Below are 27,314 nucleotides of genomic sequence, written 5' to 3' on the forward strand. Positions count from 1 at the left end.
ATAATGGATTAAAATCCTGCAGTGCCCGCAAGGTCCCCCTGCTCAAGAAGGCACATGTACAGGCCCGTCTGAAGTTTGCAAATGAACAGCTGGATGATTCTGAGAATGATTGGGAGAAGGTGCTGTGGTCAGATGAGACTAAAATTGAGCTCTTTGGCATTAACTCAACTCGCCGTGTTTGGAGGAAGAGAAATGCTGCCTATGACCCAAAGAACACCATCCCCACTGTCAAGCATGGAGGTGGAAACATTATATTTTGGGGGTGTTTCTCTGCTAAGGGCACAGGACTACTTCACCGCATCAAAGGGAGAATGGATGGAGCCATGTACCGTCAAATCTTGAGTGACAACCTCCTTCCCTCCACCAGGACATTAAAAATGGCTCATGGCTGGGTCTTCCAGCACGACAATGACCCTGAAACATACAGACAAGGCAACAAAGGAGTGGCTCAAAAAGAAGCACATTAAGGTCATGGAGTGGCCTAGCCAGTCTCCAGACCTTAATCCCATCGAAAACTTATGGAGGGAGCTGAAGATCCGAGTTGCCAAGCGACAGCCTCGAAATCTTAATGATTTACAGATGATCTGCAAAGAGGAGTGGGACAAAATTCCATCTAACATGTGTGCAAACCTCATCATCAACTACAAAAAACATCTCACTGCTGTGCTTGCCAACAAGGATTTTGCCACCAAGTATTAAGTCTTGTTTGCCAAAGGGATCAAATACTTATTTCTCTGTGCACAATGCAAATAAATATATATAATTTTGACTATGTGATCATTTCAGGTTTTTTTTTAAATCTATCTCTCAATGGTAAAATTAACCTAGCCTGAAAATTCTAGACTGTTCATGTCTTTGACAGTGGGCAAACTTACAAAATCAGCAAGGGATCAAATACTTATTTCCTTCACTGTATGTAATTTAGCTGGTGCTGTATTTATGTACTGAGCTTTGTTTTGTGCTCTATATATGTACTGAGTTCTATTTTGGTACTGTATATACACTACGGTTCAAAAGTTTGGGGTCACCCAGACAATTTTGTGTTTTCCATGAAAACTCACACTTATATTTATCAAATGAGTTGCAAAATGACTAGAAAATATAGTCAAGACATTGACAAGGTTAGAAATAATGATTTTTATTTGAACTAATAATTTTCTCCTTCAAACTTTGCTTTCGTCAAAGAATGCTCCATTTGCAGCAATTACAGAATTGCAGACCTTTGGCATTCTAGCTGTTAATTTGCTGAGATAATCGGGAGAAATTTCACCCCATGCTTCCAGAAGCTCCTCCCACAAGTTGGATTGGCTTGATGGGCACTTCTTGCGTACCATACGGTCAAGCTGCTCCCACAACAGCTCTATGGGGTTGAGATCTGGTGACTGCGCTAGCCACTCCATTACAGATAGAATACCAGCTGCCTGCTTCTTCTTACCTAAATAGTTCTTGCATAATTTGGAGGTGTGCTTTGGGTCATTGTCCTGCTGTAGGATGAAATTGGCTCCAATCAAGCGCTGTCCACAGGGTATGGCATGGCGTTGCAAAATCGAGTGATAGCCTTCCTTGTTCAAAATCCATTTTACCTTGTACAAATCTCCCAATTTACCAGCACCAAAGCAAAGCCAGACTATCACATTACCTTCACCATGCTTGACAGATGGCGTCAGGCACTCTTCCAGCATCTTTTCAGTTGTTCTGCGTCTCACAAATGTTCTTCTGTGTGATCCAAACACCTCAAACTTCGATTCGTCTGTCCATAACACTTTTTTCCAATCTTCCTCTGTCCAATGTCTGTGTGCTTTTGCCCATATTAATCTTTTCCTTTTATTAGCCAGTCTCAGATATGGCTTTTTCTTTGCCACTCTGCCCTGAAGGCCAGCAACCCGGAGTCGCCTCTTCACTGTAGACGTTTACACTGGCGTTTTGCGGGTACTATTTACTGAAGCTGCCAGTTGAGGACCTGTGAGGCGTCTATTTCTCAAACTAGAGACTCTAATGTACTTGTCTTGTTGCTCAGTTGTGCAGCGGGGCCTCCCACTTTTCTTTCTACTCTGGTTAGAGCCCGTGTGTGCTGTCCTCTGAAGGGAGTAGTACACACCGTTGTACGAAATCTTCAGTTTCTTGGCAATTTTTCGCATGGAATAGCCTTCATTTCTAAGAACAAGAATAGACTGTCGAGTTTCACATGAAAGCTCTCTTTTTCTAGCCATTTTAAGAGTTTAATCGAACCCACAAATGGAATGCTCCAGATTCTCAACTAGCTCAAAGGAAGGTCAGTTTTATAGCTCCTCTAAACAGCAAAACTGTTTACAGCGGTGCTAACATAATTGCACAAGGGTTTTCAAGTGTTTTCTAATCATCCATTAGCCTTCTAACACAGTTAGCAAACACAATGTACCATTAGAACACTGGAGTGATGGTTGCTGGAAATGGGCCTCTATACACCTATGTAGATATTGCATTAAAAACCAGACGTTTGCAGCTAGAATAGTCATTTAGCACATTAAAAATGACTAGAGTGTATTTCTGATTAAAGGGTTATTCCCAAGCTGAGCCATTTTTTTTTTATTACATCCTAAACATAAATAAAAATATAAATATATTGCTCTAAAAAAAAATGGAATAATCATTTCCTAACTCCCGTTTTCCTCAACTAGATAATACAGCTAGTGCTGGTTAAATTTTCTAAAAGGGGCGTGAGCGGCTTGATGTTAACCAAGCCGCTCTGCTCTGTTAGTGCACGCTCCCGACATCGTTAGATGCTAGTCCCCCCCCTTCCGTTCCCTGTGGCTAACTCCATTGGGACTCCTATGAGTGTAGTTTACAACACTCTAGCCAGCAATTCCTGTTCTGTTGGATCCCCCGACTGTAGGGTCTGTGGTGTAAGCTGCACATAAATCAACTGTACGAGACAGCATCCTGCTCTGTCTCCTGTGCTCCTGTCGGAAGTACAGCAGCCCACACTGACACACTGATACAGGGCTGGCTTCCTTACAGCAGATGAGAACACAGAATACCGAGCAGGACGCTGTCTCATACAGCTGATTTATGTGCAGCTTACACCACGGACAGCGGCCAGTCCATGCTGCATAATTATGTAACAGACAGTATTACATACCAGTCCTGATAAGGGCTCAGCTTGGCTGGCCTTTACTGATGTGCCGAGTACAGGACGGCTCCAGGACTACTGCGCATGCCTGGGGGCCGTCTTATAGACTTGAATAGAACCCCAGAGGTGGTCGGGCAGGGAGCTACTGCGCATGCTCTAGCATGCTCGTTCCCGAGATCCCGGCCACCCTCACTGCAAAATAAAGATGTAGAACAGTGCAGGCGCGGCCACCGCTAGAGGAAAGCAGTGGTGGCCGGATCCATAGGCAACGAGCAATAAACAAAGAAGGGCTGTCAGTAAGATGGAGCCAAGATATCTCACAAAGTACAGCATTAAAAAAAAAAAGTATTAATCTTTATAGCTATATTTGTCAAGATGGGAACACCCCTTTAATTTAATGTTATCTTCATTGAAAAAAACTGTGCTTTTCTTTCAAAAATAAGGAAATTTCTAAGTGACCCTAAACTTTTGAACGGTAGTGTAAGGGCGGGTTCACACATGGCGGAATTTCACTTAAATTCCGCTGCGGACACTCCGCAGCGTTAATCCGCAGCGGAGCCGTTTCTCCATTGACTTTCACTTTAATTTAGCAGTGTTCGTTTACACGATGCGTACAATTCCGCTGCGGAGCATAGGCTGCGGAGCGGAATTTGGTGTCCGCAGCATGCTCTGTCTGTTGCGGAGCAGTGGCGGACTGGTTGCGGACTCATGGCGGAATTTCTCCATTGACTTCAATGGAGAGTCAAAATTCCGCAATGAAGTCCGCAGATCTTATGTGTGCTGCGGAGCGTATTGTTTTTACTACCATGACATTTCTTCATTCTGGCTGGACCTATGTATTTCTAGGTCTACAGCCAGACTGAGGAAGTCAATGGGGCTCCCGTAATGACGGGAGCGTTGCTAGGAGACGTCTGTAAATAGTCACTGTCCAGGGTGCTGAAAGAGTTACGCGATCGGCAGTAACTGTTTCTGCACCCGGGACAGTGACTACCGATCTCAATATACATGTATCTGTAAAAAAAAAATATAAGTTCATACTTACCGAGAACTCCCTGCGTCTGTCTCCAGTCCGGCCTCCCAGGATGACGTTTCAGTGTAAGTGACGGCTGCAGCCAATCACAGGCCAAGCACAGGCTGCAGCGGTCACATGGACTGGTGCGTCATCCAGGGAGGTCGGGCCGGATGCCGAAAGAGGGACGCGTCACCAAGACAACGGGCGGTAAGTATGAATTTCTTTGACTTTCACTAGGGAAAGTGCTGTCCCTTCTCTCTATCCTGCACTGAATAGGGAGAAGAGAAGCACTTTTCCTGCAGTCCGCAGCGGCCAGTCCGCATCAATTTTCTGCACATTTTGTGCAGATCCGCTGCAGAATCTGCAACGCAGATTCTGTGCGGCATTGATGCGGACAGTTGCGGAGGAATTCCGCCATGTGTGGTCATGCCCTAAGTAAGAGGAACTGCAGCACTCAAGTTTCCAAAAGATGTGTTGATTTTTGTTCAAGTAAAAAAAACTTGCGACGTTTCAAACCATGTTGGGTCTTTATCAAGCATAATAACAATGAATCAGTGCATGCTTTATAAAGCACATAGCTTGTGACATCTCTTCCTGCCTCACCGGAAGGATAGTTGTTATATTATGAAATGTATGATTTTTGCCTAAACTAGGGAGTTGAACACTATAAGGAATATTACTATATTGTGATGCTACTAAATTTGTTTAATACTGTTTGACCTCATTATATGGGGCTCTATATACTTATCCTTTTTTTGGTAGCTCTGATATGTATTGATTAAGGCAATAGAGCCTATGAGAAATATATAGCTGTTCTTTTATAGTTCTTTTTATAATTTTTTCTATTATAGTTTTATAGTATAGATGGCTTTTTTTATCTGCAATAATAAGTCATTAAAGGGAATGTGTCGCTAGAAAATTATTATTATTTTTTTTTGTTAAACAGTTAGTATATAAATAATTACACATTGTTCTAATTTTTTAAATTTTTCACAAGTCAGGAAATATTATATATTAGATTCTAATTTATAACATTTCCATGTGCTGGTCACTGGAGGGAGCAATTCCCAAAAGTGCAGCATTGGCATGTGGTAAATCAACCTCATTGCTTTATGCTGCAAAATTGGAGAAGACACACTCGCTCTAGTGTCCTCAAACAATCCTCCAATGTTCAAACCTCCTACACTGTGTGCCGCCATTTTTTGAGTGAATGCACAGTGTAGGAGGATTAGATACAGTGGTAATCACACAGTATAACACGAACATACACACACATCACATACACAAACATAACTTACCTGCCGCTGCCGCCGTCACTGTCACTGTCACTGTCGCTGTCGCCGCCGCCGTTGCCTCCGCTCCTAGTCCTTGCTTCTGAACATATGGACGGAAGCCGCGACCGGAAGTAGTCGTCTTACTGTCCGGTCGCGGCTTCCGGTCCACATGAAAATGGTGCCGGATGTCGCTCTACCGAAGACCTTCCTTTTGGTCTGTGTGGGAGCGGAGCATGCGCCGTTCCCACACAGACGGCGTACGCTATAGTGAATGGAATGGCTCCCGTTCGCATTCTCTATGGGGATGTATGTGCTGTATTCCATCTCTGTATGTGTCGTTAATCGACACATACAGAGATGAAAAAAAAATGGCAGCCCCCATAGAGAAGTAAAAGAAAGAAAAAAGTACAACACAAAATCACAAATAAATAAAATGTATTTTAATGACATACTAAAAGCAATAACATATAAAAAAAAAATAATTTGTGACTCCTTCCCTTTAATGGTGTTAAAGAATGTGATTCTGTTGAGGCACACAGAACTCCTAGGGACTGCAGCTTAATTCTATTATGTATACAACAGTGGTATAATCCATGCTTTTTAGAGACGTGTTAGCGTCACTCGTTGCCTTTGGCAACCGGTCTCTCACGACATAACTTTGTGCACTTGCTATGCTAGCGAAAGCATGCGCACATGGGTTTGGAGGCGCATGTGTACAGTCCTCACTGAATAGTGCGATCTGCTGTCATGGTGATTGGAAACACCGGAAGTTGGTAGCAAGGAAAGCTTTTTGAACTAGCTTTTCAGTAACAGATAAATAACTGATTTTGGCAGTATGTTCAATCCATAATAAAGTGAGTGGTACCACATTCAATAGTGAAACTGACAACCAATATGGCTTCACTTCCTGTTGTCAGTTTTGCGAAAATTACCGCTTCACATGATTTCACGTTTCTCTTAGGGCAGATTCAGATGAACGTTGCGTTTTTGCGCGCGCAAACAACGCTGCGTTTTGCGCGCGCAAAAAACATTTGACAGTGATTTTCGCGCAGCCGCCATCATAGAGATGAGGCTAGTCGACGCCCGTCACTGTCCAAGGTGCTGAAAGAGCTAACTGATCGGCAGTAACTCTTTCAGCACCCTAGACAGTGAATGCCGAACACAATATACAGCAACCTGTTAAAAAAAAAAGAAAAAGTTCGTACTTACCGAGAACTTCCCTCCCGGCCGTTGCCTTGGTGACGCGTCCTTGGTGACGCGCCTCTCGACATCGGGCCCCACCTCCCTGGATGACGCGGCAGTCCATGTGACCGCTGCAGCCTGTGCTTGGCCTGTGATTGGCTGGAGCTGTCACTTGGACTGAATTGTCATCCCGGGAGGTCAGACTGGAGGAAGAAGCCGGGAGTTATCGGTAAGTCAGAACTTAGTTTTTTTTTTACAGGTTCATGTATATTGGGATCGGAAGTCACTGTCCATGGTGCTGAAACAGTTTAACTCTTTCAGCACCCTTGACAGTGACTATCTCCTGACGTCGCGTACCGGAAATTTTTTTGCCGGGTTCGGCCAAAACTAGTTAGGCCGAACCCGGTGAAGTTCGGTTCGGTTGTCCGGGTTTGCTCATCTAAAAAGACACTCCGTTTGGATGTTTGGAAACAGAAAAGCACGTGGTGCTTTTCTGTTTACATTCATCCTTTTGACAGCTGGTGCACTGTTTCAGTCGGTTCGCACGGAAGTGCTTCCGTGCGACCTGCGTGGTTTTCACGCACCCATTGACTTCAATGGGTGCGTGATGCGCGAAATACGCGGAGATATTGAACATGTCGCGTTTTTTGCGCAGCTGACAAACGCTGCGCAAAAAGCACTTACTGTCTGTACTGCCCCATAGACTTGTATTGGTCTGTGCGTGGCGCGTGAAAACCACGCGGCCCGCACGGACCGAATACACGTTCGTGTGAATCCCCCCTTAGACCACTTTTATTGCTGTGAAATTCTAGGACTCCATTCATACTGAAACCATGGTCATGCACTTGCTTTAATGTTTTATATATTTAATAACATTTCCAGGTACTGTTTTGCACTACTTTCATTCCTTTTAGTTGCATCTAAGATTTGATAAAATATGTAATTAAACTAACGATAAAAGAGCAGGACGGCTGCTTCAGTTATTTCCTTGCTGCTACTCCAACCTACATGTTTTCCATAACCTTCCCAGTCAAGAGATGCAAAGTCTCCACACTGTCTAGGGTTTCCTTCGGGGATGTAGCCTCCTCCTCCAATACAGTGCTGCAAATATGTATCGCAGAAATAAAGTAAACAGATTAGTATTAATTTTCCACCTATACTATTGGCCCTTCTTCACAATCCTTCACTCCACCTCATTTGGTTCAGTTTAACTACAGGCGATAATGTGACCCCAATTACACAACCACCTGTCCTTATAATACTCTCTTCTCATATGGTCTGTTTGTCTACCACTTTGTATGAATTGAAGCTGTCCTTCCTCTGTCTGTGAGGCCTTATTTACACGAGCGTGTGCGTTTTGCGCACGCAAAAAACGTGGCGTTTTGCGTGCGCAAAAGGCACTTAACAGCTGCGTGTGTCATCAGTGTATGATGCGCTGCTGCGTGATTTTCGCGCAGCCGCCATCATTATGACACTCCGTTTGGATGTTTGTAAACAGAAAAGCACGTGGTGCTTTTCTGTTTACATTCAGAGTTTGACAGCTGTTGCGCGAATCACGCAGTTCGCACGGAAGTGCTTCCGTGCGGCATGCGTGGTTTTCACGCACCCATTGACTTCAGATGGGTGCGTGATGCGTGAACAGCGCACAAAGATAGGACATGTCGTGAGTTTTTTTCAGCGGACTCACGCTGAGCAAAACTCACGCACTGTCTGCATGCCCCCATAGACTAATATAGGTGCGTACGACACGCGTGAAAATCACGCACGTCGCACGCACGTATATTACGCTCGTGTAAACGAGGCCTGATGTTTCAAGATTGTTCAAGTCCTACCTATTCATGTAACAGCTAGTGTTAGGTAGCATACAATCTGACCAGTAGTCCGGCAGGTGGCATACCACACCAATGATTAATGAACTGGTCTGATGTTAGAGACAAGTCTTTCTATAGTTTACTTTTATACTATTGTGCAGGGCCTCCATCAAGGCAGCACAGCTGGTACTCCCATCAGGGGCCTTACCAAAAAAAGAAAGTACAGGTGCCCGCCCACACTGTCCACCGCCGCTGCTGCTGCCCAAAGTTTATTTGGATAAAGGAACGGGCCCCATTATATTGCAGGGCCCATTCCCTTCTCCAAAGTATCTAATGCTGGGCTCTTCTTCACAAGACAGATAATAATCCTATTCTGTTTACATGACCCTAAACAGAATAAAAGGTTGTTTATTGAAATTGTTTTGGTCCTTAGTGTAAATTGAACAAGGTTTGTAGGTCTATGGTAAACTTTACAGTACAATGTGCTGCCGACATAAGGACAGAGGCTATTGTTTCAGTAGTATAGAATGAAAACAACAAGGCCCGAATTGCAGCATTATTGATACTTACGTGTTCTGCGTTGCATCCTGTCACCTTCACACCTGCACACAGAGCCAGGGCAGCTTTTTCTGAGTTAATGGCCCGGAACTGGACATAACCAGCAGTGAACTCTTCTGCAGAGACAAACAGAAATGTTAAGAAGTGTATTGTTCATATTTATAAACATAATTGTCATATTTCTGTTTAATTAAATCTGATCTTACTTTGTCCATTGGGTGAATAATATGATTTTGTCTTCTCAGCGCTACCAAAGTCATACACAACGGGAATAGCAGGTCCATTATTTGTGAGACATGTTCCAATATTGTACACCACTGGGTATTGCTGAAAGGAAATCAACAAATGTTTATAACAATAAAACAAAATGTTATATTCATATCTCCTATATCGAGTCATTACCAAAATAGTGGTTCTATAATATTTTTTTTTTACCCTTAGGCTATGTTCACACGGAGTATTTTGGGGGAGGAATATCTGCCTCAAAATTCCGTTTGGAACTTTGAGGCAGATATTCCTCTCCCTGCACGCCGATTTTCGCGGCAATTATCGCGCCGTTTTTCGCCCGCGGCCATTGAGCACCGCGGGCATAAAACAGCGAGATATACGCTTTCTCCTGCCTCCCATTGAAGTCAATGGGAGGTCAGAGGCGGAAGCGCCAGAATATAGGGCATGTCGCTTCTTTTTCCCGCGAGGCAGTTTTACTGCTCGCGGGAAAAAGACGCCGACGCCTCCCATTGAAATCAATGGGAGGCGTTCTCGGGCCGTTTCTGCCGAGTTTTGCGACGCGGTTTCCGCGTCCAAAAACTCTGCAAAATACCCCGTGTGAACATAGCCTAATAGAGTTTTTTGCAGGAGGAAAATTCTCTCAAAATTCAGTTTGGGATTTTGAGGTAGATTTTGTCCTTCCTGCACGTCGTTTGCCGCGATTTTCACAGCGTTTTTCGATCGCGCCCATTGAGTGCTACGGGCGAAATGCGCTCTCTGTCTCCCATTGATGTCAATGGGAGGTCAGAGGCTTAAACGCGCTATGATAGGGTATGTCCCTTCTTTCTCCCGTGACGAGTTTTGCAGAGCGGTTTCCACTCCAAAAAGCTTGTCAAAGTACTCCGTGTGAACAGGCCCTTAATCTTGTAGTGGGGTGGTTTAGAAAAACATGGCTTCTTACTTCCAGTAACAGCGCAGCACCTGTCCATGTGTTGTGTTTAGTACTGTAGCTCAGCTCCTTTGAAGTGAATGGGGCTAAGCAAATTTTGCAGTGGACATAGTTCTGTTATGAGCATTTCCAAAGAAACCATAAGGCTATGTGCACAGACGAAATAAAAAAACTTCTGAAAACACTGAGCTGTTTTCAAGGGAAAGCGTTTTGAATTTTCAGGCGTTTTTGAAGTTGAAAATGAATTTGGACCTTCTTTTGAGGTGTTTTTTGAAGCGTTTTTCATAGTGTTCAATGGAAAATCAGCTCCAAAAATTACCTGAAGAAGTGACATGCTACTTCTTTTTACGGAGCGTGTTTTTATGCTCCGTTTTTTAAAACAGCGGCGTAAAAAGACGCCCTGTATGAACTAAATGTTGTTTTTCCCATTGATTTCAATGGGCAGATGTTTGTAGGCGTTAGGCTTCCGTTTTTTTCAGGCGTTTTTCGAGGTATAAACGCCCCGAAATACTCCTGAAAACACTGTGTGTGAACATACGCTAAAGAGCACATACTAGTCCTTCTCAATGAATTAGAATAGCATCAAAAAGTTAATTTAGTTCAGTGATTCAATTCAAAAAGTAAAACTGATATTATATAGATTCATTACACACAGAGTGATCTATTTCCAACATTCTTTTCTTTTAATGTTGATGATTATGGCTAACCATTAATGAAAACCCAAAATTTAGTGTCTCAGAAAATGAGAATATTATATAAGCCCAATTTCAAAAATGATTTTTAATACCGAAATGTAGGCCTACTGAAAAGTATGTCCGGTATATGCCCTCAATACTTGATCCGGGCTCCGACTCTGCATGAATTACTGCATCAATGCGGCGTGGCATGGAGGTGATCAGCCTGTGGCACTGCTGAGGTGTTATCAATGCGGCGTGGCATGGAGGCGATCAGCCTGTGGCACTGCTGAGGTGTTATCAATGCGGCGTGGCATGGAAGCGATCAGCCTGTGGAACTGCTGAGGTGTTATCAATGCGGGGTGGCATGGAGGTGATCAGCCTGTGGCACTGCTGAGGTGTTATAAATGCGGGGTGGCATGGAGGTGATCAGCCTGTGGCACTGCTGAGGTGTTATGGAGCCCAGGCTGCTTTGTTAGCGGCCTTCAGCTCATCTGCATTGTTGGGTCTGGTGTCTCACCTTCCTCTTGACAATACCCCACAGATTCTCTAAGAGCTTTAGGTCAGGCGAGTTTGCTGGCCAATCAAGCACAGGGATACTGTGGTTTGTTAAACCAGGTATTGGCACCTGCCCACACTGCCAAAAGTACCAAGTCCTGCTAGAAAATGAAATCAGCATCTCCATAAAGCTTGTGGACCAACACCAGCTGATGCAGTAATTCATGCAAAAGTAGCCCCGACCAAGTATTGAGTGCATATACTGTACGTACTTTTAAGTAGGCCACCAACGGTATTATAAATCATTTTTTAAATTGGGCTTATATAATATTCTAATTTTCTAAATTTGGAGTATTCATTAACTGTTACCATAATCATCAACATTAAAAGAACAAAATGCTGGAAATAGATCCCTCTGTGTAATGAATCTATATAATATAGGAGTTTCACTTTTTTAATTGAATTACTTAAATTACCTTTTTTGATGATATTATTAGTCCTTCTCAATGAATTAGAATATGCAGTGTCCAAATAATATAGCCATATACAAGTTCTAAAAACAATGCCACCACAATGCCCAAATAATAGAGCCGTATTGTGCCTAAATGCAATGCAGTCCTCTAATCTGGTCATGCCTTTGACAGTATATAGCATCTAGTGTTTTGATTTTACATTTTGAGATCGCATGAAATAGGGCTGAGGCAGAGTCTTTCACAGTAAGGCTACATTCACACGAGCATATCAGATTCATGCACGTAAAAAACGCGCGTGAATCTGGTCCGTGTGTGGAACGTTATGCATCAGTGTGCTTTGCGAGTGGCATGCGTTATTCACGAACTCGCAAAGCACATCCTATTTTTAAAAAAAAGTTTAAATCGAATTGATGTGCAAATTACGCACCGCAAATGGATGTGCATCCGTGTGCATGTAATATGACTTTAAGGACAATAATTACTGACACCGGGATTATATTCGTTTTGTCTTTACTGAACATGCAAAAAATATGACAACAGTGAAAACTTGAGCTCTAGGCAAAATACAATTGGTGCACGGTAAACAATACAGTCTCTGCTTTTATCCGGCACTTCAATATAACACAGTCTCTTATAATCCGTAATGATTAAAATATGTTCTCTTTATCTTGTGCCTTAGGATAATAAAGTCTCTTAGCTTCCAGGTTTAGTGTAATGTGATCTTTGAGGTCCGGCAATGTAATACAATGCACTCTCTGATGATCCGGCAGTTAATGGCTCTATGTTACCTTATGCTCAAAAATGGCGTCTTCAGCTTCTTGCTCTAAACACTCTCCTCTTAACTCAGCCGGATCTCCTTAACTTGGAACTCCAGTAAATGCGTGTCTGATACTTCACATTACTTATGCTCTGCTGCTGGCCAGAATGCTCTTTATCTTTTACAGTTATCTGAGTCACAATGTCTTCCTTACTTGCTACAGCTCTCTCAGTCCAGTCTCTGTCTCTTCCTGTCCAGCGCTTCTCAGACCTCTCTCCAGACACTTCCTCACTAGCCCTCTCTTGTATATCACTCCACACACTAAACACTGTCGATGTACTAACCTCACAGCGCCCTCTAGTGGCCGGCCACAACCTCCCATTTCTCAATGCCATACAATCCTTTTGCTGGGTTACATCTTTTCCCCCAGGTTTATCAGTTGCCGTCCCGGCAACTTGCTGTGGCGTCACAAATCCTTCAAACCTAGAAGGAAGTCTTCCAAAATTGGATCGCTGAGAATGACGTACCTGTGACAACTCTTCTTCCACAGGAGTAACATTCTCTTCTTGTACTTCACTGGTACTTTCTTGTCTCTCTGGTACTTGAACCGGCGGACTCCACCAACCTTCATCTACGGGAACGGGTGTTGCAACAGGAGGATCTCTAGTGTTTGCTTCTGGTTCACGACTTATAAATGTGCAGGGTCTCAGCATATTTCTGTGTACGGTTTTCAAAGGGCCACTACTACCCTCCGGCTTGATCACAAATACAGGAATATATGGATTGGGCTGACGCACCACCTCATACGCCAAGGTTTCCCACTTCCATTGCAGCTTTCCTGCTCTTCTTGCACCCTGGTTTCGCACGATTACTCTATCACCCACTTGCAAAGGTAGTTCCTTTAATTTCTGATTTACTGTAAGATCATGAGGCCCCAGTCTCCGCGCCACTAAATTATACATTTCTTGTACCTTGCGTCGATGACCCCACATCCAGGTCTGCGGAATCCACTCTTCTTGTTCTTCCGGGATAGGCATCATTAAATTTAGGGGACATCGTCCATTTCTTCCGAACATTAACAGAAAAGGAGAATATCCAGTAGTGGCATGTACAGTGTTATTATAGATCCAGATTAATTCTGCAATGTAGTCAGGCCATCTCTCTTTTTTTTGTTTTTCCAGTGTTCGCAACAACTGCAATATGGTCCGATTCATCCTTTCACAGGCCCCGTTCCCTTGAGGGTGATACGGGGTCGTGCGGGTCTTTTTAATCTGGTACAATCTGCATAATTCTTCTATTACTCGCCCCTCAAAACAAGCTCCTTGATCAGAGTGAAGCTGTGAAGGACATCCATAGGGTAAGATGAAATGAGTCCACAATCCCTGTGCCGCAGATTCAGCCGTTTGATCTCTGGTAGGTACGGCCACTGTGAATTTGGTGAAGTGGTCTATCACAACCAATAAATATCTGTACCCTTGTAAAGACTCATCTACTGTCAAATAGTCCATCATGACCAACTGTAATGGATAATGCGTCTGTATATGGCCCACCGGAGCTTGTTGTTCAGCCGCTCTGGCCAGGGTGCAATTTCTACAGTTCTGACACACTTTCTGTGCCACTGCAAACAGCAAAGGATGATAGTAGAATTGTTGCAACCAACGGAAAGTCTTTTCAGGACCATAATGCCCCTTTTTCTCATGCATCCACTTAACCGTACTTTCTAACTCTCGCTCCGGCAACACAGCTTGCCAGACGGGTCCTTCCATGGTCGGTAGGAATACTCGGCGGTACAATATCCCTTGTTTTACTGCCAATCTATCTCGTTGGCGATATATTCTCTGTCCCACTCCAGACAATCGCAATCGCTCTCGTTGATTGGGTCGGTATCCCTCTAGCACCCATCTTCTTACAGTCCGAATTTGAATATCTTGCAACTGCTGTTTCTTCCATTCTTCAGCAGTCCATTGATCGATGGTTTCTCTTATGGGCTCCACAGTATGCACCGGAGCACTTTGAATATTCTCACCTGGCATCTGATCATGTACTTCATTGGCAAGGAAATTAGGAGTCTCTGTTTCCTCTAACTCCTCTTCAGTCAGTCCTTCAGGCAAATCTACTGGATTACGGGACAGGGCATCTGCATTCCCATTAGCTCGTCCTGGGCGGTACTTTACAGTAAATTTAAATTTGCTAAGTCGCGCTCGCCAACGTTGCTCCATAGCACCCAATTTAGCCGAGTCTAAATGAACCAATGGATTATTGTCAGTCCATAACACACACTCTGCGCCCAGCAAGATATCTGCAAATCGCTCGGTAACCGCCCATACGACTGCCAAAAGTTCCAACCGGAATGAGCTATAGTTGTCCGGATTCTTTTCCCCATCTCTCAGCGTCCGACTGGCATAAGCAATGACACGTTCCCGTCCATTCTGCACTTGAGAAAGAACAGCTCCTAATCCTTTTAAACTTCCATCGGTACACAAAACAAATGGTAGAGAGTAATCTGCATACGCCAAGACAGGAGCACCAGTTAGTCGTCTTTTTAACTCTTGGAAGGCTTGTTCAGCCTCTATTCCCCAAGTGATACTTCTCTTATGATCGACTCCCGGTTTGGTTCCGTTCAGTAACACATATAGGGGAGCAGCCACCTTAGCAAAATTCTGTATGAACCGTCTGTAATATCCAATCAGTCCTAGGAAACTTCTAAGCTCTGTTACTGTCTTTGGTACCGGCCATTGTTGCACGGCTCGTACTTTGGCATCCATTGGTTGTACACCGTCTCTAGTAACCACGTGTCCCAGGTACTCAATTCTTTCTTTAAACAAGTGACATTTGCCCGGTTTTAGTTTTAGACCATGTTCTTCGATACGCGTAAGTATCACTTTCAATCTTTCCAAATGTTCTGTGAAAGTGGCTGAGAAGATAATGATGTCATCTAGGTAGATGAGCAAACATTCAAAGTTTAAATCTCCCAAACAAACTTCCATCAAGCGCTGAAATGTAGCTGGTGCATTGGTTAGACCGAACGGCATTCTCAAAAATTCGTATAACCCCATAGGGGTGATAAATGCAGTCTTTTCTTGATCTTCTTCTGCAACTGGTACTTGCCAGTACCCACTGGCCAAATCCAGGGTAGAGAAGTATTTGGCCTTACCCAAAGCCAGCAAAGAGTCTTCTATTCGTGGTAAAGGGTATGCATCTCTGACGGTGCAGGCATTCAATCGCCGGTAATCTACACAGAACCGCAAGCTTCCATCTTTCTTCTTTACTAATACTATGGGAGAAGCCCATGGACTCTTACTGGGTCGGATAACATGACTGTCTAGCATGCGTTTTAGCAACACTTTGGCTTCTTGATAAAAAGCGGGCGGAATGGTACGGTATCGTTCTCGTACCGGGTGAGCATTTCCCGTATGTATTTCATGTTCTAAAGTTGTTGTCAACCCAAAGTCTGCTTCATTCTTGGAAAAAGCCTTGTAGTGCTCTCCTAACACTCCCGCCACTTCCTCTATTTGCCTGGTAGTCAAATCCGTTCCTTCTAAAGGTATTTGCTCCAGTAATCGCCTCCCAATGGTGTCATTAGCTTGAGTGGTGGCTCGACACACTGTAACCACAGCTACACTTTCACAAGGATAACTCACTTGCCAATCTGAACGGCTTTCCACTTGTTCCTCCCTCACCGGAAACACTTCAGCTACTAGTTCCCGGGGAAATAAGGTTACATTTTGTTTCGTGATATTAACCACTCGTAATAATACTTGTCCAGCCTGTACCTTGCATATCGACCGGGCCACGGCTACTCCTTCTTTCTGCAGAGCTGATTCAATTAACACAGTGGTGCCCTTTAACACTTTATTAGTACCCACTGGCAAGGGTAACAACATTTCATGGCCTGCTGGTACTTGTATACTTCGAGAGGCTGGTATCTTAACCAGTCCTACCCTTCCAGGCCAATTTAATAGTTCTCCATTAATGCGACAATGTTTTAAAGTGCGCTGTAAAGCCATTTGAGAAGGTCGTTGAGTGGGTATTTGTTTCCAGTATTTTGGGCCCAGCTCTTGTGACATTACTCCATCTAAGTCCCGCAATATATTCATTCCTAGAATCACGGGAATGTCAGAGTCCATAGCTTTTTCTACTATGATAACCCCCTTTTTGTTCAAATCACGATTCCATATTGAAATGTCCATTTGTATAACTCCCAGGATAGGGATAGGTAAACTATTAGCTGCCTTGAGTCTTATCCAAGTGTCACTCTTCTCACATAACAAGGAAGGGAAATAAGTTTCAAACACAACTTTATCCATAGTGGTCACTTGAGATCCAGTATCGATTAAACATGACAACTCAACGCCATTGAATTTTGCTACAACGACGGGACATTCCCCCACTATATCTGTAGCATCTAACACAGGGCATGTATCCGTGGACTCTCCTGTAGTTTGCCCCTCAACTACAGGTCGTTCTAGTTTAAATTCCTGCGATTGCTCTGATAGTGAGAACGCATGCAATTTCTAGCAATGTGTCCTGCTCGGCCACAATTATAGCAGATGGTAGGGTCTGGAGCATTCCTACCTTGATTCCTTCTATCCGCAAACGACTGTCTCTCTTGTGAGTATCGAACTGGAGTTCCAGGGTCAGGCTTATTAGTAATAGCGGCTTTCAACTCTCTCATGGCACCTTCCAATGACTCCATCCTGGCCTCCATGTCGGGGTTCTTCTTGGTTACAATTTCTGCTTGCCTGACCACCGTATCAGTGCTGGCCGATTCCTCTTTTTCCAATGCGATAGCTTCCGTCAATAATTGATGAATCGTCATATCTGGTTCTTTCTTTAACTTTTCCTTCAGAGTTCTCCTTAACGGTGGATTCTTGAGACCTATTACAAACTGATCCCGCAATACTACGTGTACATTGGTAAAGGACCCGGCTGATTGTTCTTCTTTACGTTGCAACATTGCCATTATTTCCTGTAATCCATTTGCAAACTGCGCCAGTGTCTCTTCTTCTTTCTGCTGGCGGGCAAAGAATCGCTTCCTTATCATGCCCTCAGAGGACGTATCCCCATACACATCATCTAATAGCTGCCGAATTTGTTCGAAGGTTTGTCGATGTCGTGCTGGCTGTAACAAAACGGTTTTCCTAGCTTCTCCTTCTAAGGTACTTAGCGCCAATTCTACTTTTAAATGTGGAGCGACATTACAGAGCCGTGCCGCTCCTTCCAGCCGTTCACTCCAATCTTCCAACAATAGATCAGATCCATTAAACTTTGGCAAATGATTTAAGAGGGCTCCCACCGGTATCATTGGATGGGTCACACTGGATGATAATGTTGTCTCGTCCATTGTATCTGCATCCATCCTGCCGACTACGCCAAGTTGTAATATGACTTTAAGGACAATAATTACTGACACCGGGATTATATTCGTTTTGTCTTTACTGAACATGCAAAAAATATGACAACAGTGAAAACTTGAGCTCTAGGCAAAATACAATTGGTGCACGGTAAACAATACAGTCTCTGCTTTTATCCGGCACTTCAATATAACACAGTCTCTTATAATCCGTAATGATTAAAATATGTTCTCTTTATCTTGTGCCTTAGGATAATAAAGTCTCTTAGCTTCCAGGTTTAGTGTAATGTGATCTTTGAGGTCCGGCAATGTAATACAATGCACTCTCTGATGATCCGGCAGTTAATGGCTCTATGTTACCTTATGCTCAAAAATGGCGTCTTCAGCTTCTTGCTCTAAACACTCTCCTCTTAACTCAGCCGGATCTCCTTAACTTGGAACTCCAGTAAATGCGTGTCTGATACTTCACATTACTTATGCTCTGCTGCTGGCCAGAATGCTCTTTATCTTTTACAGTTATCTGAGTCACAATGTCTTCCTTACTTGCTACAGCTCTCTCAGTCCAGTCTCTGTCTCTTCCTGTCCAGCGCTTCTCAGACCTCTCTCCAGACACTTCCTCACTAGCCCTCTCTTGTATATCACTCCACACACTAAACACTGTCGATGTACTAACCTCACAGCGCCCTCTAGTGGCCGGCCACAACCTCCCATTTCTCAATGCCATACAATCCTTTTGCTGGGTTACATGCAGTGCGTGGTTTTCACACACCCATTGGCTTCAATAGGTACGTTAAAACGCACCAATATAGCACATACAGTGAGTTTCTTGCTGCGTGAAGACTCACACATGCACAGCACACGGACATTGTTTGTGTGAATGAGCCCTAAAACAGACATTACTTACTTTGTACAGATGGAAGAGGTTGCCACCCTCTTTTGAAAAGAAACCATTGTTTGTACGGTATCTTAAGATCGCTTTATCTTTCCACTTTGACAAGGGTGTCTTGTTGGGAACGTGCCACAACCCCAAGTCTTCAGCGACAATATCATAATATCCTGGATTCTAGAAGTAGGATTAAATCAGATAGAAGTTAATCATGTTCAGAGATTTCACAATTAACACCTTCCCGCTTTGGCCACTTTTGACCTTCCTGACAGAGCCTCATTTGTTTCACTTTATGTGGTAATAACTTCGGAATGCTTTTGCCTATCCAAGCGATTCTGAGTTTTCCTCGTGACACATGTTTGCTACTGGCAAAATTTGCTCAATACATTCAGTATTTAATTGTGGAAAAACACCAAAATGTAGCAAATTTTTTTTATACATTTAAATGTATCTGCTTGTAAGACAGGCAGTTAAACTACACAAAATTGTTGCTAATTAACATCCCCATATGTCTACTTTATGTTGGCATTGTTTTTTGAACATCCTTTTATTTTTCTAGGACGTTACAAGGCTTAGAACTTTAGCAGCAATTTCTCACATTTTCATGAAAATTTCAAAAGGCTCACCCTATTTTAGAAACTGCACCCCTCAAAGTATTCAAAACAGCATTTAGAAAGTTTCTTAACCCTTTAGATGTTTTGCAGGAATTATAGCAAAGTAGAGTTGAAATTTACAAATTAGATTTTTTTTTTTTAGATTAATTTTTAATCCATTTTTTTTATAACACAAAGATTTATCAGAGAAAAACAGTTCCATATTTATTGCCCAGGTTCTGCAGTTTTAGGAAATATCCCACATGTGGCCCTGGTGTGCTTATGGACTGAAGCACAGACCTCAGAACCAAAGGAGCACCTTGTTTATTTAGGGCCTCCTATTTATTAGAATATATAATATATAGGCACCATGTCAGGTTTGAAGGGCTCTTGAGATGCCAAAACAGTGGAAACCCCCCAAAAGTTACCCATTTGTAAAACTACACCCATCAAGGAAATTATCTAGGGGTATAGTGAGAATTTCGACCCCACAGGTTTATTGCAGAAATTATTGGAATTAGGCCGTGAAAATTAAAATCGAAATTTTTTTGAAAGAAAATGTAGGTTTAGCAAATTTTTTCTAATTTCCACAAGGACTAAAGGAAAAATAGCACCACAAAATTTGTAAAGCAATTCCTCCCGTGTAAAACAATACCCCACATGTGGTAATAAACGGTTGTTTGGACACACGGCGGAGCTTAGAAGGGAAAGAGCGCCATTTGCCTTTTGGAGCTCAAATTTAGCAGGAATGGTTTGTGGAGGCCATGTCACATTTACAAAGCCCCTGGGGGACCAAAAAAGAGAAACCACCCAAAAAGTGACTCCATTTAGGAAACGACACCCCTTCAGGAATTCATCTAGTGGTGTAGTGAGCATTTTGACCCCACAGGTGTTTTATAAATTTTATTAGAATTGGGCAGTGAAAATAAAAACAATCCTTTTTTTTCTTCAATAAGACGTAGCTTTTGCTCAATTTTTCATTTTCTCAACAAATAAATAAAATAAAATTTGTAAAACAACTTCTCTGGAGTACAGAAATATCACATATGTGGTCATAAACTGTTGTTTGGGCACACGGCAAGGATCGGAAGAGAAGGAATGGCATTTGGCTTTTGGAGCACAGATTTTCTGGATTGGTTTCATGACACCATGTCGCTTTTACAAAGCCCTTAAGGTACCAGTACAGTGGAAACTACCCAAAAGTAACTCCGTTCACAAAACTACACCCTTGAAGAATTCATCTAGGGGTGTAGTGAGCATTTTGACCCCACAGGTGTTTCATAGATTTTTTTAGAATTGGGCAGTGAAAATAAAAACAATCCTTTTTCTTCAATAAGAAGTAGGTTTAGCTCAAAATTTTTCATTTGCTCAACAGATAAAGGAAAAAAAGAACCCCAATATTTGTAAAGAAATTCCTCCTGAGTACGGAAATACCCCATATATGGTCATAAACTGCTGTGTGGGCACACGGCAGGGCTCACAATGGAAGGTGCGATATATGGCTTTTGGAGCACAGATTTTGCTGGATTGGTTTCTGGTCGCTATGTAGCATTTGCAAAGCCCCTGTGGGACCAAAACAGTGGAGACCCCTAGAGATGAGCCCATTTTGTAAATTACACCCCTCAAGGTATTCACCTGGGGGTGTAGTGAGCATGTTAACCCTGCAGGTATTTTGCAGAAATTAGTGTGCACTCGATGTTACAGTGAAAATGGGATTTTTTTCCATAGATATGTCAATGTGGTGCCCAGGTTGTGCCACCATAACAAGACAGCTCTCTAATTATTATGCTGTGTTTCCCGGTTTTATAATCACCCTACATGTGGCCCTAATCTTTTGCCAGGACATTCGGCAAGGCTCAGGAATGAAATGAATGAATGAAAGAGTACCATGTAAAATTGAAGCCTAATTTGGCGATTTACAAAGTATTGGTTGACAATTGCAGGGCTCTGATGTGAAATAATAGAAGAAACCCCTGAGAAGTGACCCCATTTTGAAAACTGCACCCTCAAGGCATTTGTAGTGAGCATTTGCACCCCACAGGTCTTTTCCATAAATTATTGCGCTGCAGATGGTGCAAAGTAAAAATTACAATTTTTTTCCCCAGATATGCCATTTTAGTGGCAAATATGTCGTGCCCAGCTTGTGCGACTGGAGACACACATCCTAAAACTTGTTAAAAGGGTTCTCCCGGGTATGGCGATGCTACATATGTAGAAGTAAACTGCTGTTTGGGCACACTGTAGGGTTCAGAAGAGAGGGAGCGTCATTTGGCTTTTGGAGCGTGGGTTTTGCTTGGTAGTAGTTTTGTTTGGAGGTTTACTGGTATTTCAGTTTATAATGTGGGGGCATATGTAAGCTGGGCAGAGTATATCAGGGGCATAGTCCGGTGGTATAATAATTGGGTAAAAAAAACAATAAAATAATCCATAGATATATTTTACGCTGTGAAACAATCCTTTCTGCACAGGCCAGTGTCGCACTGATAAATTATGTCCTTACTTATCCCCCTTTTGGTCCACACTCCGCAACTTGGCAGGTTGGGGAATTGTTATCCTGGTATAATACGGGCACCCTCACTTCCAGCAGATATGTTTGGGCCCTCCCCTTCCTTGTTCCCTAATGTTTGGGCCTTGATAAATCGCCTCTTAAAACAGAAGAAATGTTCCCCTTGGACCTGCACAACTGCATATTTTTTATTTCCTGACTTATTGGAGCCTTCAATAATTTTATTTTTTCATAGACATAGTGGCATGAGGACTGTTTTTTTTTGCGGGACGAGCTGTAGTTATTTTTAGTACCATTTTGGTGTGCATGCGACTTTTTGATCACTTTTTATCCAATTTTTTTTTAGGCAAGGTGACCAAAAAACAGCAATTCCGGCATGGTTTTTTTTTAGGTTTTTTTATATAGCGTTCACCATGCATTATAAATTACATGTTACTTTTATTCTGCGGGTCGGACGTTTCCGGCGATACCGGATTTATAGCACTTTTTTATGTTTTACAACATTTTTTACAATAAAATTACTTTTGGAAAAATGTATTTTTTCTGTCGCCAAGTTGTGAGAACCATATTTTCAACGCGTGGAATAAATAACATATTTTTTATAGTTCAGGTCGTTACGAACGTAACTACGTAATTACGGGCCCATAGACTTCTATTAGCCACGGGTACCTCCCCGTATGCTTACGAGAAGGTACCTGTGCCGTTGAAAAATATAGAACATGTCCTATTTCAGGCCGTAATAACGGCACGGGCAGGCCCATAGAAGTCTATGGGGTTCCCGTAATTACGGGTGACTACATGTGTGCACCCGTAATTACGGGAGCGTTGCTAGGCGACGTCAGGGGATAGTCACTGTCCAGGGTTATGAAAGAGTTAAACGATCGCCAGTAACTCTTTCAGCACCCTGGACACCCTGGACAGTGACTACCGATCACAATATAGATCAACGTGTAAAAATAATAGAAGTTCATATTTACACAGAACTCCCTGCTTCTTCCTCCAGTCCGGCCTTCCGGGATGACGTTTCAGCCCATGTGACCGCTGCAGCCAATCACAGGCTGAAGCGGTCACATGGACTGCCGCGTCATCCAGGGAGGTCGGGCAGGATGCCGAAAAAGGGTCGGGTCACCAAGACAACGGCCGGGTAAGTATGAATTTATTTTACTTTTACTACGGAAAGTGCTGCCCCTTCTCTTTATCCTGCACTGATAGAGGGAAGGGGCTGCCGATTAGTGCAATGCAATTTTGCAGCGAAAACGTGCCCGTAAATACGGGTGGAATACTGGTGGCACCGGACCCGTATTTACGGGCACGGGTTCCGTAAATACTGGTGCAATACGGGTCGAATACGTGTGACCAAGGACCCGTATTTACGACAGGATTTACGGGAGGAAAAAAATAAGTTTGTGTGCATGAGGCCTGAGGGAAAGGGCGATTGTCTTTTATTTTATTACTTGAAACTTTTATTATATTTGTTACAACTTTTTCCCACTTTTTTTTTTTCTTTCACTTTTCTTTAGTCCCACTAGGAGACTTGAGGGTTTAACTGTCAGATTTTTATTCTAATACATTGCACTACCTATTTAGTGCAATCTATTAGATATGTCAGTCATTCACTGACAGCAAGCCGATTAGCTTGCTGCCAGTGAATGATAGAGCAGGAGCCCATTCGGCTTCCATAACGGCAGAACAGGAGGCCATTGCTAGGTCTCCTGTTGCCATAGCAGCAGTCGGCAGCCTTACGATTGCATGGCAGGGCTGCCAATCAGCTACCAACCTCTAAGATGCAGCGATCGCTTTCAATCGCTGCATCTAATGGGTTAATGGCAGGAATCGTAGCTAGCTACAGTTCCTGCCATTACAGGTGGATGTCCGCTGTAACATACAGCGGCCATCCACCACTGATGACGCCGGCTCAGCTCCTGAGTCGGTGACATCTTGCCGGCGGTTAGAGAAGCCTTTTAGGCCCCGCCTCCGGTCGGGGCTGAAAGGCTTCCGTATTAGGCATACCAGGAGGCTAGTGTTAGGCCTCCGGTTGCCTTTGCAGCCGCCAGCACCCCGGCAATTTTATTGCTGGGGTGCCGATGAGCTGCAAACCCCTTAAATGCAGCGATCGCTTTTGACCACTGCATTGAAGGGGTTAATGGTGGGGATCGGAGCAAACTTTGGTCTCCGCCATTACCCTAGAATGCCAGCTGTAACATACAGCCGACAGCCGGGTATGGTGGCACCGACTCACCTTCTCAGCTAGTGTCCACCATTTGTCGTATGGATACGGCAAAATGTGGGATGCACTAGCTTTCCATGACGTATCCATATGATAAATGTCGAAGGGGTTAAACAGGTTGTGTATTGAATAATATTTTTACATGAATATCCACTTTTAATAGACATAATTGAAGACCAGTAATTGAAGTTCTAAACTATATAGCTTGTGACATAGATAATCACTAGATATGGCCCAAGCTAAGTTAAATAAAATAAATGTGCACAATGCTCCGGGACCAGATGGGTTACACCCTAGATTGCTTAAAGAGCTTAGTTCAGTTATTTCTATCCCCCTCTTCATAATATTTAGAGATTCTCTAGTGACTGGTATAGTGCCAAGGGACTGGGGCCAAGCAAATGTGGTGCCTATTTTCAAAAAGGGCTCTAGGTCTTCCTCGGGTAATTATAGAACAGTAAGCTTAACATCCATCATGAGAAAAATGTTTGAGGAGCTATTGAGGGACTATATAAAGGAGTATGTATTAATCTTATTTATTAATGATATAGAGGATGGGATTAATAGCACTATTTCTATTTTTGCAGATGACACCAAGCTAAGTAGTATTGTTCAGTCTAAGAAGTTCATAAATTGCAAGCTGATTTGGACACGCTAAGTGTTTTGGCATCCACTTGGCAAATGAGGTTTAATGTAGATAAATGTAAAGTTATGCATCTGGGTACCAACAATCTGCATGCATCATATGTCTTAGGACACATGCACACGACTGTAAAATCGCCTGTAATTACGGGCCCTAATTACGGTCCGTAATTACGGGCCCATTCATTTCTATGGCCGACGGACACCTTCCCGTATGTCTATGGGAGGGTGTCCGTGCCATAGAAACCTGCCGAAAAAAATAGGACATGTCCTATTTTTTTATTTTATGGACTGTGCTCCTATACTTTATAATGGGAACACGGCTCGTAAAAACGGCTGGCAGTCCGTGCCCGTAACGTGTGCATGAAGCCTTAGATGGAGCTACACTGGGGGAGTCACTTGTGAGAAAGATCTGGGTGTATTTGTAGATCATAGACTAAATAACAGCATGCAATGTCAATCAGCTGCTTCTAAGGCCAGAAAAATATCATTGTGTATTAAAAGAGGCATGGACTCGCGGGACAGGTATATAATATTACCACTTTATATTTCATTAGTGCGGCCTTATCTAGAGTATGCAATTCCGTTCTGGACTCTAGTTCATAGAAAGGATGCCCTGGAGTTGGAAAAAATACAAAGAGCAACGAAACTAATAACGGGCATGGAGAATCTAAGTTATTGTCACGTCTATGGCCACGGTCTGTCGGTCTATCTTACCCCTCGACGACCGCTGCCATGGACATCCTGCTGCTGTGCTGCGTTGTCCCCCTGTGAGGCACCGGCACTCACTTCCGTGTATCGAGCCTGCCTCCCGGAGGGTGCGCGCGCTCGTGCCCGCGCACCTGGAAATCATCATCATCATCAACTCCTGAATTCCTGTACTATAAGAGGGTCGCCGCCCTTCTTATCCTCGTCTGAGCGTTGTTGTTGTTTTCCTTAGTCTGTCTTGCAAATGGTCTCCTAAGTGTCTTCCAGCTTCCCAGTGTTCCCCGTATCTGTTTCCCGTGTTATCAGTACCATCCTGGTCTACTGCCGTGCTGAACTGTTGTCGTGTTGGGCTGCATTCCACGCCTGTTCTACTACTCCATGCCTGACGTCTACCTGCTGCCTGGTCCCAGCCGAGCCTGCCTTGCTACTGTCTACATTGCCTCAGGTACCCTTTTCTGGACTATAGACTCTGTACCATACCTGTTTGGCCAGCTGCCATCCCGCTACGCGGTACGTCCCAGTGGGTCCACACCCCGCCTCGTGACAGTAATGAGGAAAGATTAAAATAATTAAACCTATTTAGACTTGAAAAGAGACGAGTAAGGGGGGGGGGCATGATTAAGTTATATAAATGTATGAATGGAACATAGAAAAAATATGATGAAATCCTGCTCCATGTAAAACCCCATCAAAAAAACAAGGGGGCACTCCCTCCATCTGGAGAAAAAAAGGTTTAATCTGCAGAGGCGACAAATTTTTTCTTTACTGTGAGAACTGTGAATCTATGGAATAGTCTACCGCAGGAGCTGGTCAGAGAAGAGGGACAGTAGATGGCTTTAAAAAAGGCTTAGATGATGTCCTAGAAAGAGAAAATATCAGCTCCTATGTAAATGTGTAGAATTTTTGTTTCAATTCCCTCCCTTTTTCACATTCCTTGGTTGAACTTGATGGACAGATGTGGTTTTTTTTCAACCGTACTAACTATGTAACTACTACTATATGCTCAATTTCTGGTTAACTTTGATGTTTAACCCCTTTAAGACACAGCTTGTTTTGGCCTTGTGGACGCAGCCGATTTTTTTTCAAATCTGACATCTCTCATTTTATGTGGTAATATCTTTGGAATGCTTTTACCTATCCAAGCGATTCTGAGACTGTTTTCTCGTGACATATTGTCAAACATTTTTAGAAAATTTGCAAAAATTAGCAATGTTCTAAATTTAAATGTATCTGCTTATAAAACAGATAGTAATACCATAAAAAATAGTTACTATTTAACATTTCCCACATATCTACATTATATTTGCATCGTTTTTTGAACATCCATTTATTTTTCCAGGATGTTACAAGGCTTAGAACTTAATCAGCAATTTCTCACATTTTCAAGAAAATTTCCTAGACCAGGAATTTTTTTTGTGGACCAGTTCAGTTCTGGTGGCTTTTAGGGCCTTGTATATTAGAATCCCCCATAAGTCACCCAATTTTAAAAACTGCACCTCTCAAAGTATTCAAAACAGCATTTAGAAAATTTCTTAACACTTTAAGTGTTTCACAATATATTTTAGGCACCATTTCCGGTTTGAAGAGGTCTTATGGGGCCAAAACAGTGGCAACACCCCCAAAAAGACACCATTTGGCAAACTACACATCTCAAGGAATTTATCGCGGGGTATAGTTAGCATTTTGACCCCACATGTTTTTTGCTGAACTTAGTGGAATTAGACCATGAAAATGAAAATCTACATTTATTTCTAATAAAACGTAGAAATTATACATTTTTACAAGGCATAAAGAAAAAAAAGCACCACAGCATTTGAAAAGAATTTTCTCCCGATTACGACAATATGCCAAATGTGGTAATAAATGGCTGTTTGAACACACGGCAGGGCTCAGAAGGG

General features: G+C 43.0%; 1 protein-coding gene across 1 annotated transcript in view; it reads right to left on the reverse strand.

Annotated features, from left to right (window-relative positions):
* Nucleotides 1–7,459: 7,459 nt before the first annotated feature.
* LOC142663840 (intelectin-1-like) overlaps nucleotides 7,460–27,314 on the reverse strand; it is a 32,459-nt gene continuing 12,604 nt past the window's right edge. Inside the window, exons 4-7 of the mRNA XM_075842670.1 lie at nucleotides 18,762–18,920; nucleotides 9,153–9,273; nucleotides 8,959–9,062; nucleotides 7,460–7,678 (exon numbers count right to left, since the gene is read on the reverse strand). Of these exons, the coding sequence (XP_075698785.1) occupies nucleotides 7,526–7,678; nucleotides 8,959–9,062; nucleotides 9,153–9,273; nucleotides 18,762–18,920 (537 nt within the window). The 3' untranslated portion in view covers nucleotides 7,460–7,525. The remainder of the gene's footprint in view (nucleotides 7,679–8,958; nucleotides 9,063–9,152; nucleotides 9,274–18,761; nucleotides 18,921–27,314) is intronic.

The sequence above is a fragment of the Rhinoderma darwinii genome, chromosome 11, assembly GCF_050947455.1.
Source record: "Rhinoderma darwinii isolate aRhiDar2 chromosome 11, aRhiDar2.hap1, whole genome shotgun sequence".
NCBI classification, from domain to species: Eukaryota; Metazoa; Chordata; class Amphibia; order Anura; family Rhinodermatidae; genus Rhinoderma; species Rhinoderma darwinii.